The 14,187-nt window shown below is 47.5% G+C and overlaps 1 protein-coding gene across 15 annotated transcripts in view; it reads right to left on the bottom strand.

The window, feature by feature from the left end:
• Positions 1-14,187, bottom strand: part of Mapk8ip3 (mitogen-activated protein kinase 8 interacting protein 3) — a 46,390-nt gene that overhangs the window by 22,873 nt on the left and 9,330 nt on the right. For 4 of the 15 annotated variants that reach the window (XM_005391530.2, XM_005391526.2, XM_013517671.1 and 1 more), the window contains exons 2-6: positions 10,911-11,031; positions 8,778-8,848; positions 8,460-8,551; positions 5,091-5,114; positions 2,459-2,603 (exon numbers count right to left, since the gene is read on the bottom strand). In XM_005391530.2, coding sequence (XP_005391587.1) covers positions 2,459-2,603; positions 5,091-5,114; positions 8,460-8,551; positions 8,778-8,848; positions 10,911-11,031 — 453 coding nt within the window. The other 11 variants (XM_005391531.2, XM_005391529.2, XM_005391538.2 and 8 more) reach the window with 8 other exon arrangements.

Genomic DNA, 14,187 nt, shown 5'->3' on the forward strand with positions numbered 1-14,187 from the left:
TATGTTTGATTCAGGTAGCAATACATGCCATTTATGGTATTATATGCTGTTCTTTTTTTGCATTTTGTTATAATTTAATAAACAACCTTTTTAGACATTTTGTTGTAATCTAATAATCAACTTTGCACCAACTTTTTTTGTACTAATTTTATAATTTAAAAATAACTTTTGCTGCTTTTTGGTATAATTTAATAAACAATTTTTTTGTGTATTCTATTCTTAAACATTATTTTTAGAAACAATGAAAAAAAAAAGAAGTCTCAAAAATCTCACATCTTTTTCTACAGCAGCAGCTCTAGACTGTAGACAGTTATGCCCCAGCTCCCCCAGAGATGCTTGGCAAAGACAGGGAGAAGTTTTACTGTCACAACGGAAGAGGGGGTGTTTCTGACATGGAGTGGATGGATGCCAGGGATGCCGACCAACATCCTATGGCACCAGGACGGCCCCATAGTCATGCACCATCCTGCTCCAAACATCAGCAGTCCCAAGGGGAAAAATAGCATGCTAGCACATATTCTAGCTTTCCTCAAGTATTTCTGCATTAATATCTTAGATAGTGGTTTAGACTTGGGGATGAGGTTTAGGTACAACCTGAGGAGGGAGAGTCCTTACGTTTTGTATCACAAAGGTTGGGAGAGGCAACGGTGGCCCCCAAATCTCTGGAGATGAAGCTCTGATACAGCAAAGGCACTGGGTACCCCCTAGTGTGCCCAGAATAGGGCACAGTGTGACTCCATGAAGGCTAGGCAGAATACAGGGGCGTGAATCAGATACACATTTCCAGACCTCCTCTTCCACCGTCAGGTTTCTTACCTGTTGTGACTCTGGTGGTCACTGTCGGTGTATTTGGCGACACCGCTCCCAGAACCCCAGCTCTGTTACTCTATAGGGCTACCACTTACCCAGGGGATACCCCCTGGCCACCACTTACCTAGGCCAAACCTCTCAACCTCCTAAACATCAACGTGAAGCAGTGACCTCCAAATGTATTGCAAAGAACCCACACTCTTAGCGGTCATTCCTCACCATGAGTAGCCACAACTGTTTGGTTAAAACACTACAGTACATAAAAACAAAAAACAAAACAAAAAACAAAAAAGTTAAGAAATTAGAAAAACCTTAAAACTTGGAGAATGAAATAAAAAGAACTTAAAATGTAATTGTTTAAAAAAATAAAAATCAAACAAAACACACTATGAACTAAAACACAAAATGCTATGATTTATGGAGAAAAACTATTTCAGACAATGCAGTAGAGAAAAGACAGACATAGTAAGAAAGACTGATCCAGACACAGGCATGAGCAGGGTGCCCAGGAGCCAGAGGGTCAAGCAAGGTATTGGCTCTCTATGGCTTTGGCAAATGGTTACGGGGCAAGCCTCCACCACAGGCCCAGTGTGAGCACGAGTGATGAAGTGAGCGAGTGAGAGAGAGCAGTCAATGTAAAAGACAGGGCCTCGCCTAGACAGCCAGAGGACAGCCGGGTCCCCATGGGCCTCACTGCCTTCTCCCCAGGTCACAAATACTGTCAGAACAGTGAGAGATGGGTGTGAGTGTCCCCACATCTCGAAGACACACACACGCCTTAGGACAAAAGTAAAAGTAGTAAGTCACTTTCCAACAGAGTCAGCAACATACAGCAGCCCCTGCAGATAAGCTGGACAAAGGCAGAAAGACAGTTTGCCAAGAGCAGCAGTAGAAAAGACACCTAAGAAGCCCTGGGCCCCACAGCCAGTAGCCCCACCAAGTACGGAAGCCTGGGGTTTGGCTTCTGCAGGAGTCCTCCAGTGGCCTGTGAGAAATTCACCAAACTAAGGTCAGCTCTTCTGCCCTAGGAAGGTGACCACTTTACCTGGCAATGTAGCTAGCATATTGCCCTGCTATAGCTGCTTTCCAGGGTCTGAGCACACAAACCTCAATAGCAGCAACTGACCTGGCCCTGAATGAGTGACCTGGTCTCCCCTGGACCCCATGTTTGGGGTGTACTCACTGGATGGCTGTGCAGACTAGTGGGCAAGTGGATAGGTTTCAACTCACAGCCAATATCCATTACCAGTAACAAGAAGGTAAGGGCTTGTGGAGGGAGCCATCACCTTGCCTTTATCTCCTCCCAGCTGAGGTCCAGTGTAGAAGTAAAGGCAGCTCTCAGGAGCAACATGCATCCTGGCTACAGTCTGATCTGAGGGGAAGGTATGTATTTTCGGGTATGGTCTGGCAGAGGGTTGCTAAACTCAGCCCTAACAGACAGTGGTTCCACAGTGGTCCATTCCACCAGGCACTAATACAAAGCTGCACAGAGAAGCTGCAACAGCACAGGGTCCACTTTAAGGCCTGTCCCTTGACACTTGGTTTCTCTTCCCTTGTCAGTGAGACAGTTGCATGCAGAGACTGGGCTCCTCTACACAGGTGTAGGACACCAGTGAAGGGACCCTCACTCCATGCACGGCTACAAAACCTGGTAGCTGGAGCTGGACTGTAGCTGGCCGAGGTCATTCAGGTGCCAGTGGTCCCCCGCAGGCATGAGCTTTCCCCCCATCTGTGCACGTACCATGCCGTCAGCCAGGGGGAAGACATTCAGAGAGGTAGGGCGCTCTTTCCTGCTGGAATATGAAGGAGAGAGGGAGAGGAAGTAGGTGGTTATCAGAGATGCAAGAGAAACAAAATCTTTGTATTGGTACATGGACATTTATCTGGTGGACAGCACTGTTCAAATGCTGCCCTGCAGCCTGCTCAGGAGGACATGGCCAGCTGACAGCCCACAATCCTACACATATAACCTTTTTCCTTCTAACACATGATTTATCATTTTGTTTGGCTCAATTTTAAGTGTCGTCACTAGAAATCCCACAGCAGTCCCAGTGTGGGACCTTTGGCAACATAGCCAGCACTGACTGATGGCCTAGAGTGAATTTTATGATGATAAAGCCCAGACTTGCCTTCCCACAACCATGGCCACCAGCTCTGCCTTTGCCTCCTGGGGCTAACAGAGGAATCAATCCTTTTCTGGCTCTCTGCTTTTTGCTTCCCCATCAATCCTATGGTTTTTCATAAAGCCTTCTCACTGTAAAATGTTTAAATAGTTGTGTCCAGAGTCATGAAAATTAAAAAATCTCTGTCCTGTCTATAGAAGCCCATGAGGGAGGGGCATCTCCTCTTTCAATACAACCATCCCAGCTGTCCTGGGAGCACGGAGAGAAACATGGGTCCTTTTGAGGCTCTAGTAATAAACCAGGAACATCAAGTAGACTGGAGTCACAAGAGCAAAGCTCACTGTACCAGTATGGGCTGAGTCCAGGGAAGGCTTTCAGTGGGCTGTAAATAGCAGTGGGGAGAGAGGCCTGGGAACTACCCTCTTGGGACAGACTGTGTCCACACTGCTTAGAGCTGTTCAGGTCAAGAACTAGCACCTGCTCGCAGTACAGTCTCTGACACTCATTCCTAGAGAAGACTGGGGGCACTTCCTTCACATCCAAGGGAGTATGGTGCAGAGGTTAGCCTGCTCTAAAGGAAGGATATGGGGCTCTCTCACTGGCACTTTGAGGATTCACAGAACAGAGAGGGCAGGAGAGTGGTGGGGCAATGACTGAACTTTCTGCAGCTGGGAGGAAGAAGCATGAAGCATGATTCTAGGAAGGAGTCTCCTGACTGGGAGTACCTGTGCAGTTCTAGGGACCAGCCAACTGGCCTGCCCTGTTCAAGACAGTGGTGTCTTCTATAGCAAGAGGGTCTCCAGTGCTCCGTGGGATTTGGCTGGCTGTCTTAGCTGCTAGACTGTAGCAAGGACAGAACCACAGAGGTAGCATGCTCCATAAGAGGCTGGGGCAGAGGAGGCATACCCAGAAAGAAGGCATTCTCTTGTGGCTGGCTCTCAGGACCCCTTGGCAAAGGACATGTCTGGGCCTGTCCCTGTAAGAGCCAGAGAAACTCAGATCCTGAAAAGGATACCAGAGTTGGAAAATTCTGTACCTGCCAATCCACCAGACCTCCGTGATTCAGCTCCACTAGAACTGTGCAGGAAACAGCCCATAAGTCCCCGTAGGATACCACTGGCCCATGAGGGGAGCAGGACAATGCCTGGCCTGTCCTTGCAGGCTCTGGGCCAACTTGACTACGTTTTGCCTCCCTTGGGCTCCCAATTCATGTAGAAGAACACCCTGAGGCCCAGTTCTGAACCCATTAAGCACTTCTACTCATGACCTCAGGTAAAAAGCATTTGTGTCCCTAGGTCACAAGCCAACAAATCATGGTTGTCACTAGATGCTATTAAGACAGCTGGGAGTATGAGGAAGGCTCCTGCCTCACAGGATGGGGCAATGAATACACTACAGGTCACAGACTTCTACTGTCCAGCCAGCCTGCTGGGTCCATTAGAAATCAATCTATATCTAGGAACATATCTTTTCTCACTTCTTCCTGCGAACACTCGGTGGCACTGCCAACTGACAGGAATGTCCAAAGCTTGGCTTTTGTGTCTTCTTTTATCTGCACAGCTCCCTGGGCAGTCTTGAGTGGCTGTTCACTTTAGAGACCACTTCCTGCAGAGGACACACTGCTGACAGGGGTCATAGTCCAGCAAAACTGAGCTGAAGCTGGGTGCAACAGCATACTAATCCTAGCACTTGGGAGATGGAGGCAAGAGGAGCACCTTGAGTTCAAGGCTGGCCTGGGTATAGAAACATTAGATGCTGGAGCAGACAGGATGCTTCCACCTGCCTACTATCTCTGGAAACAACTGGTGCTCTGGCTGCCTGCTGCTCACTGCTGTGAGTTGCTGCCATGATTTTATTTACAATAAGGGAGAAGTTTGCTGAATGTGGACAGAATTTGAGTCAGGCCTGGACAACTCAGGGAACTCCTGCCCACTACATACTTTGTGCCTGTGCTAGGGATTTGCTGATCAGCCTGTGACCTTCTCAGTCACAGCTATATGAATGCACCTGACAAGTATTTCTAATCCACAGCATCAGCTGCACAAAGCATTCTGATGTAACTAAGGAATCGGGTGCCTGTGATTAAGGCACTGGCCTGTATTTACTCTGCCCTTGGTCAACCCCAGCACCACAGTGGACAAAGACCCGCAGGTTTACCTTTTCCTCCACGACTGGCGAGGACTGCAGGGCAGCAACAGACACAATGGCCAGCACACAGCAGCGACAGCACAAGAGCAGGACAAGAAGACTATATTAGAGAGTGAAGATCAGGCCAGCTCTCGCCTGTGCATGCACTCCCAGGGAGAAGTGCATGACGACGATAGTGGGCATCCAGCGGCCCATCCTGTGCTGCCCTCTACACAAACAACAGTGATTACACACAGGTACCTGCAAGGACAGACACATGGCACACAAACCCTCTTGGCTCCAACAAGAGGTTGAGATGGGACTTGTGAGCAGATCAGCAAGCAGTGGGCACACACCTGTCACAGGGCCCCAGGCACACATGTGCAAGGCACATGGGGTGACAGCACACACACAGACACACGTGTTGTGGCTCACACTCATCCTTAGTAATGGCCAGGCACAATCAGTGTTTGAGATCCCACTCAGTTCATCCCAGAGACATACAGACTCTGAAAACCACGCTAGGAGTGCAGGAAAAGGCCTCGTGGAGTGATCAGTGGCTCAGAATGAGGAGGCATAAGAGCCTTGTGGGGACCTGGAAGAATCTGAGCTCAAAGGGGCACAGACTTAAGGACAAAGGCTGTGATGGGAGAGTCTAGGCCAAGGAAGAGTGTGCAGGCTCTGGCTGGAACAGAGATGAGTGGGGAGGGACTGCTCACCTCACCCACCTGACAAAGCAGCAGCACAGGTCATGAAGGACTGTCCTCACACTTGAGCCCTATGAGGCACATGCCCTACAGGGTAAAAGTGGGGCATGCTTTCTTCACTGAAACCAGCTACTTCCTCTGCATGTGTCAGGCAGAAACTGCAGTCCACACCCAGGCGCCCTAGATAATTTTGTTCCCAGTGGGGGCTTCATGAACAGGAACTGCAGCAGGAGGGCACAAGCCAGAGGAAGCTCCTTATGTATGCCTCAGGGAACAGTCTATGGGCTGGGGAAGAAACTCAATGCCACCAGATTACTGGGAAGGATGATGGGGACAGCCCAGACCCATGGCGCTGGCCCTCTTACTTCCTGTCTCTCCAACCCTAGGTACATATGTCACAGCCTAGGCTTGCAGAGACAGCAGCCACTAGCCCCACTGTTCAACTCAGCTGCAGGCATCCTTTCTATATGCCATGGAGACTAGTGTGGGGCAGTCAAGCAACAGAGCTCATGAGGTATGGGGACTGTGGTAACATGGCTACTCATACCTTGGCCTTACAGAGCCTCTCCTGGCAGCATAGATGGGGGCCACCAAGGCCTAGTAAGTGTCAGTATGAACAAGATGTCCCTCCCTCTCTTAGACAGGCTAGAAGGTTTAATTTGTTAAAGGAAAGGGCTCCCAGGGCTTATACAAGGCATGGAGAAAGAGTCTCCTGCCAGCCTTTCACTGAAGGTATCACTCTGTTGCTGGGCACTGAAAGCCTCTGCTCCCCAGAGGACGGATGGTAGAGGTCAGTCCACGGGACCTGGTAATGGCAGCACAAAGCAGACTTACAGACCCAGCCCTTACAAAACAGGTCACAGGGCTGCTGTGCAGCCAAAGGCGGACCCATGAATGAGGCCCTATGTGTCCAGCACCAGGCCATGGGCTCCTTCAAGAACCGTAGGAGCTTCCCACAGCTGGCTTGCCAGGGAGCTGGAGCTAAACTCTGGTGCCACAGAGCAACTGTAGGGAGAGAGGAAGTACAGGGCTCAGGACAGCGGGTTCCTCAAGGACATCTTGGCAGCAGGTTTCCCTCCCCACAGAGATGTCCAAAACATACCACATCCTGCCCTGAACTGCACTTTTTATAGCAGATGAGGGAATAGTAGCCAGAATGTTTTACAGTGGCTTTAGAGTTTGGGTGGTTTCAAACTTGGCTCAGCCTGACTTTTTGCTCAGCCCACAGAATCCTTGGGGATCTACTTATATAGATAGCATCTACAGGGCCTGGGGTGCTGATCAACGTGACATAGGATCCTGAGTACTCATTGCCTACAGTCCTAGGTTGAAGTCAAACTGCCTAGGATCTGGAGACACACTGGGCCATGCTCCCTGCACTCTCTACCACATGGCCTCCAAGTGTCCCTCTCTAGAAGGGCACTGGTAGCAGATAGCTGGAAGGCTGTAGAATGGTGTAGGTCTCCTAGGAAGATGCCCAACCTGCCCAACTTCTTCAGTTTGGACTGCTCTGTTCAGCTCCCCATAAAAAGAACACAAAGACCCCGGACTCCAAATCAGAATTCAAGTCCAGTTATTTGGAAATCCTCTTAAGCATTCTGAAGGTCAGAAATTAGGTTTTCAGGGTGCAGAAGAGAAAGTTTCCTAAGCCATGAACTAGCAACTTGGGATTCAGTATTTCTGTCTGTTGATGTAATAAATAACTTCAAGGGTTACAATTAACTAAACTCTTTCACCTATATTACCTTGATAATTCTTGCAGCACTCAAGGTCTACAAAGTCTCTACCCCTCACCAACCAACCTGCATTACCGTATGTGGCACAGGTCGCACTCTATGTTAGGGGCAGCAACACCATGCCTGCAGGCAAGCTACCAGCCCCCAACACCTTACCTTGGTTCTAAGGGGCCTCCACATGAACACATATGTATTTTCGTTTTTAGGTCAAAGACTCTGGGGCATAGAAACAGAGAGTTTTGCCCCAGTCACACAAAAAGTGGCTGGTAAAGGTCAGAGCTAGATTCCTGAACCTTGTTATTTGCAGGTGCAATCCACAGACCAGGCAGGCATAGAAAACACAGGCAAAAGGCCTTTATGCAAACTGAGTAAGGCTTTCTCTGGCCCAGCTGATTTCAGAAAGCTTTGTTGCAGGAACCAGGGACAACAGGGTAACAGGGTGTCATGAGGTTCAATCTGTGATTCTGGGGGCTCTGGCTTTAGGCCCTTCCCCTCACTGAACGAAGATTTGGAACCCCCTGGTCCAGGCTGCCATCACTGGTCATCCACGTACCTCCTTGAGGTGCTATACCTTGGATAAGATCTTTGATGTTCTCCTTCCTGGGACCTGTGGTCCAGGTCTATCCTGACTCAAAAGGCACATACTGGGGAGAAGCCCAGCCTCGGAAAGCTTCTCCCTGCTGCCTGAGCAAAATCAGCACCAAGTCCTAAACTTGTATCAAGAGGGGCCTGGAGATCTGTCGCTATCTTTCTGCTTGCAGAGAGAATGAGGCTCAGAGATGGCTAGGCAAGGCAGCCTGCTAGGCAAGGTAGCCTGGCCTTCTCCAAACCATAGTTAGATAATCTTCAACTGTGGGTTAGTATATATTAAACCACTGCCCTGAGGAAAAATGTGTACATAGATCCTCTGACCTCCCTCTTCCCATCAGGAGCCCTGCCTTCCTGAGGTCACCTACCTCCGCCCTGGCAGACTGCTCTCCGTTTGGCTGGTCCCCCCAACCTGCTGCATCTTGGACCTCTCGATGTGTTCCACGTAGGTCTGTATCATCTGCCAAGAAGAGTTTCTCATTAGTGTGGCCGGCCAAGCCCCTCCACTGTGATCCACATGTGCCATGCTCAGAGGGAAATAGATAAGCTCAAGGCACAGTCAAGGGAAATCTCACCAGCATGAGGTGGACAGCCTTCTAGATAAAGAAGGTGCTACAAAGGGCAACCAAAGGTCAGTAGCAAATGGCAAGTGTTAGGCATGGCTGCCTTTGCCCTCTGGTGCCTACCTCCGTGTGCCGCTGGTGCAGGGCATTGTATTCCTTCTTCATCTCCGATTCTCGCTCCTCCAACCGGGAGACTGCAAAACACAATCACTGTGGATTAGCCGCACAGCACCCTCTCAGTGGCTTGTACCTCTCCCCTAGGATGCAAACAAGACTCTGGCCTAAGACCTCATGTTCAGAGGAATCACTACCATGTAGAGGCTAGGTGGCATAAAGTCTGTGTATACATGTGAATATGCTCAGTTCTGATGAAGAAAATCCAGGACCCAGGATGTGGTCCCATGGTAATCTTCCCAGGTCAGCCAAGAGCTTCTGTGACTTAGGTGAAACTCCCCGCATGTGGTAAATATAGAAAAGGAGTGAGGGCTGGGTATGTAACTCAATGATAGGATGAATAGTTGCTTAACATATACAAAGTCCTAGGTTCCATCCCCAGCAATGAAAGCAAAATAAAACAAAACAGGAAGCTTATGAAAAGAGATAGAATTTGAAGTAAGTAACCTCTGAGACATGTAAGAAGTGACAGAACATGGAAAGTGTGTAACAAAACCAACAGGAGCACCCCTTAAACCTGCAGATGACTGAGAAAATCAGGTGATGCCTGTGCCCAATCCAGGTTAACAACTAGGCTTCCCAAAGTTGGGGGCCAATGTTGACACCCAAGATGGTCCCTTCTGGCCCACCATGTGCCTGCTAAAGCAGCACACCTACCCAACAGGATAACTACCAGCAATCGCCAGGTAATCTGTCCCTCTGTCTCACCACCAGCCTTGGAAGCCTTTCTTTGCAGCTCTCTGTTTGACCTTCTGTCCTTGTAAATATCACAATGTGTGGAGGCTACTACCAGTCTGTTGGTCACTTATCAGTGCTCAATCTTGTCATCAGGCTGTCAGTCTAGTGTAGTGGCCTCCAAGTCTTGGTCTGGGATAGGAACAGGCCCAACATATCAAATCAATTTTTCCCCCAATCTGATTTTAAGTGCCTGCCATTCAAAGTAGCCAGCTAAAGCAGTAAAATGGGTTTTAATTATGGAAACCTCTGATTACAGAAAACTGAGATTAAATAGGTAATTAAACATTGATACTTGAGGGGCTGGGGATTTAGCTCAGTTGCACAGCGCCTGCCAGGCAAGCGCAAGGTTGAGTTCGATTCCTGGTACTGGAAAAAAACCAAAAAAAAAAACCAAAAAACCAAAGAAAAACAAAACCCCACATTAATACTTGAATACAGTTTTCTTTTGGGGGTGTGTCTTTTTGTCTTTTTGAGACAGGGTCTTGACATACAGTTCAGGCTGGCTTTGAGCTCCCTTTGTAGCCCAGGCTGGTCTCAAACTCCTAACAATTCTCCTCTTTCAGCCTCCCAAAGTGCTGGGATTACAGGTATGCACCACCATACTTGGCACTTGAATATATTTTTTAAAAATTGAAATACATACTTTTTTTTTCTTTTTTTTTGTCATTTTGAGACAGGGTTTTCCTATGTAGTCAGGCTAGTCTTGAACTCAGTTTGTAGCCCAGGCTGGCCCTGAACTTGCAGATACCCTCTTGCTTCAGCCTCCTATGTGCTGGGATTACAGGAATGTGCCACCATGCCCAGCTTAAAATGTGTATTCTTATAGTAATGATTCTAAAATAACATCTTGTCTACTTGCCTGGTGGGGTCAGGGTTTTCCTATGAACATCCTTGACCAAACATGAACCTCTCCTGGGAACTGTCACTCTCTACAGTGGTGGCTCCATCTATGGGCCTGACCTTCAGCTCCATAAAGTACAGTCACTCCTCAGGCAGGTCAGAATATGAGGACCCCATGGCAATGGGGGCTTTGGTCTACAGGACCATAGGAATACCTACAGAATCATGTATTTATTATTTTTTAGGTCAGATTATACCAGTAAATAAAAGTGCCATGTGATCAAAGAGGTCTTATTTTCCTTATTTCTACAAATGATTTGAGCCTGTTATAGAAATACATTGTAGTGTGAAAAGATAAAATAAGAAATGGTCCAAAGAAACTCAGGCCATCCTCGGGCTTCCTCTAATCTCTTTTTGTCAAAGGCTCTTGTATCCTTCTCAGCTGGACTGGTCTTAGAACAACATACGTTCAGTGGTGATTCATCTCTCCTGCCAGCCACTTACTCTGATCTGCATAGTTCTTGGCCTTCAGTTCCAGCTGGCGTGTCTGAAACTCATAGTGTTCCACCTGGATTTGGAGCTCTTTCTTCTCTTGTTCCAAGGCATCTTCAAACTCAATGAATTTCTATGCATGGGAAAGAGAAAAGGAGCAGGTGTCATGAGTGGGAGCTGGCTGGGTGACAGCAGCCCTTCATGTGAAGGGCCATGGGCTTCAAAGACCAAGAGGTTTGTTTTGGTTACTTTTCTCTCCTTGCTGAGACAAAATACCTGATGCCCAAAATTAAGAAAGGAAAGGTTTATTTGGCTCACAGTTTGTGGAGGTTCCAGTCCATACTTGGCTGGCTCCAAGGCAGAGAGGCACATGGCAGAGGGCAAACATTCATGGCCACAGAAAACAGCAAAAGTAACAAGAGCAAAAAGGTAGGAGTGAGAGCAAGCAGCCTCTTTCCCTCCCTTATATTGTATGCAAACTACCCACCCCAGGGCGGGTGTAGCACTCACATCCATATTGCCAGCATTTGACCATGAATCAGTCATAAACTCTAGAAGCCCGCCCCATGACTGCATGAGGATTTGAGGGGGACATCTAGACACAAACCATAACAAGGTTAGATACACCTCTGAGGCTAAGTGTTGGCCAGTAGCAGGGCCAGAGTACAGTATCCCCATTCTAGACCTGGTTTCCCACCCCTTCCTGGTGCCATCCCTCTTCAGGCAAACCTCAGCACACACAAGCCCTGCGAGCAGGCAAGAGGAATACTCCAAAACTGAGTAACATGGAACTTTCTCCCCAGTTAAGGTCATTCATCAAGGGCTATGAATTTCAGTCAGGCTGCCTTCATGCATCTGTGTGACCTAAGCCATCACACAGGGCCCTGCATGCAGGAGAGCCTGTGCTTGGTTAATGCTCTGCTTTTGCCATTCTGAACTTTTTAATTAATTTAACACAGAGTGCCATAAATGATGCAGCTGGTCCTGTCTGCAATATAGCAGAGTTACTCCTATGGATACTCAACCTTGAAACACGGTAAAGGTTACTTTTCTTAATGTGCATTTCAGTCACCACTCAGATAAGGATCCACCATTGCTAGACTAACAAACCACACAAAGCATCACCTTAGTCCCTGGAAGAGGCGTGGAGACTGGTTTAGAGTTGGTACAGTAAGTCACATGGAGAGTTTCTGAGCAAAATAATCAATGAACAAGTAAAAAGAAAGTACTCTGCAAAATGAAAGAAACTGACAGGTCTGAGGAACAGTGGCCTTATAGGCTCTGGTGTAGACTCAGTCACTACAGAGGGATCAGGCCAGGCAGGCAGCACTGCACCACTGGATGTAATTCCTATAGTGGTTGGGGTTGAGGTTGGGGTGCCAAAACGTTGGTTTTACTGAGCAGGAAACGGGAATACAGTACATGTCAATAAATTTCATTTGCAGTAAGTAAAAACACCAGCCAGCCTTTTAAGGCATAAAGAGCTTCTCAGAAGACAGGAATGTAAAAATGACTTCAGGCTTAGCTGCCTAGAAGAGGAGACTTACCCTTGCAGGCCACAGCTGTGCTTCCTGCAATAAACACACCTTCTTCCCCTGTCTTGCAGTGGCAGTGGGTGCCAGAGGCCTTTCCTGTAGTAGCAGCTTCTACAAGGCCTTTGTGTTAAAACTATAGGCTCCTGCTGAAGGATGACATGTTCTATGCCATGAATCAGGGCAGAAAACCCAGTGAAGGGCAGACAGGGAAGAAGAAGCTAAAGCAGGGAGAAAGTCTGCACAGGATCAAGGATACTGCATGTGCCTCAAGTAAAATGAGGGGATAAAAAATCTACAGACAGGAAAATGCAGATCCTTTTTCTTCTTTTTGTTTTTTGAAGGATTTTACTATGTAGCCCAGGCTGGCCTCAAACTTGCAAGTCTCCTGTCTCAGCCTCCTAAGTGCTGTAATTACAGATACATGCCACCACACCAGGCTCAAAATGCAATTTTAGTGTAGCGATACTAAACTGGAAATAAGTGGCTGTGAATTAACTGTGGATGTGATCAATTTGTGAAGAAAAATGAATGCATTGCTAGGAGTTTTATTTTATTGTGTCAGGGACTGGATCTAAGGCCTTGCTCTACATCCCTAGTCCAAATATATTTTTTAATTGGATAATTTTAAGTCCTATCACTTAAAAAAAAATTACATAAGCCAGATGTGGTGGCACACACCTGTAATCCCAGCACTCTGGGAAGCTGAGGCAGAAGGGTTGAAAATGTAAGCCCTGCCTGGGCAATTTAGTAAAACTCCATCTCAAAACAAAAAATTAAAAAAGGGCTGGGATACTGCTCAGTGTAAAGGTGCTATGTTTAATCAAATAAACATATTTTTGGGGGCTGGGGATTTAGCTTAGTGGCACAGCACCTGCCTGGCAAGTGCAAGGTCGTGAGTTCGATTCCTGGTACTGGAAGAAAAACAAAAAAACAAAAAACCAAAATAAAATAGTGAGACATAAACATATTTTTAGAAAAATCAGATGAGGGTGGTAAGTAAAAAGAGGATTATTATTTAACAACCATGATCGTACTATTTAGAGTCATTTAAAATTGTGACACTGACACTCTTCCAAATTGTCGTGTGAGTATATGCATGTGAGTGTGGAGGTGCATGTGTGCAGGATGTATGTGTGTGAGCATGTGGCAGCCAGGCATGTAATCATCCTGCTTATTTGTTCATCATGGGACACCATTCTACATCAGTGACACACTCTACCATTCCCACTTCTCACAGGTGTGCATCTGCCTCTGTGTGTTTGTCATCTTTCAGAGCTTTCAGGTTGCTCTAAAATGCCATTACTATAGCAGGGCCCTATGTACCTATGCCTTTGTTCATCTGCCCGCTGTTCATCTTTAGCTGTTGCCATGTGCTACCAAGGTTCTTCAAGGTCCCAACTAGGGCTCCCTCAGTAGGGTGCATCACTGCCTTTCCCAGAATCCTTGCCATTTCTGTATAGCTGAACAATGTCTCTGCCAGTCTGATAGGTGGAAGATGCCAGGCATGGTGGCTCATGCCTTTTATCCCAGCACTCAGGAGGCTGAGGCAGGAGGATCGCTGCAAATTTGAGACCAGCCTGGGCTACAAAGTGAGCTCAAGGCCAGCCTGAACTGCATAGTGAGATGGTCTCAAAAAGACAAAAAAAAAGTTCCATTTAGGACTGGGGATATAGTTCAGCGGCACAGCGCCTGCCTGGCAAGCATGAGGTTGTGAGTTTGATTCCCATACAAAAAAAAAAAAACAAACCTTGAAC

This window comes from Chinchilla lanigera, unplaced genomic scaffold, assembly GCF_000276665.1.
Source record: "Chinchilla lanigera isolate Chin_1 unplaced genomic scaffold, ChiLan1.0 scaffold00041, whole genome shotgun sequence".
In the NCBI taxonomy this organism is placed as follows: domain Eukaryota; kingdom Metazoa; phylum Chordata; class Mammalia; order Rodentia; family Chinchillidae; genus Chinchilla; species Chinchilla lanigera.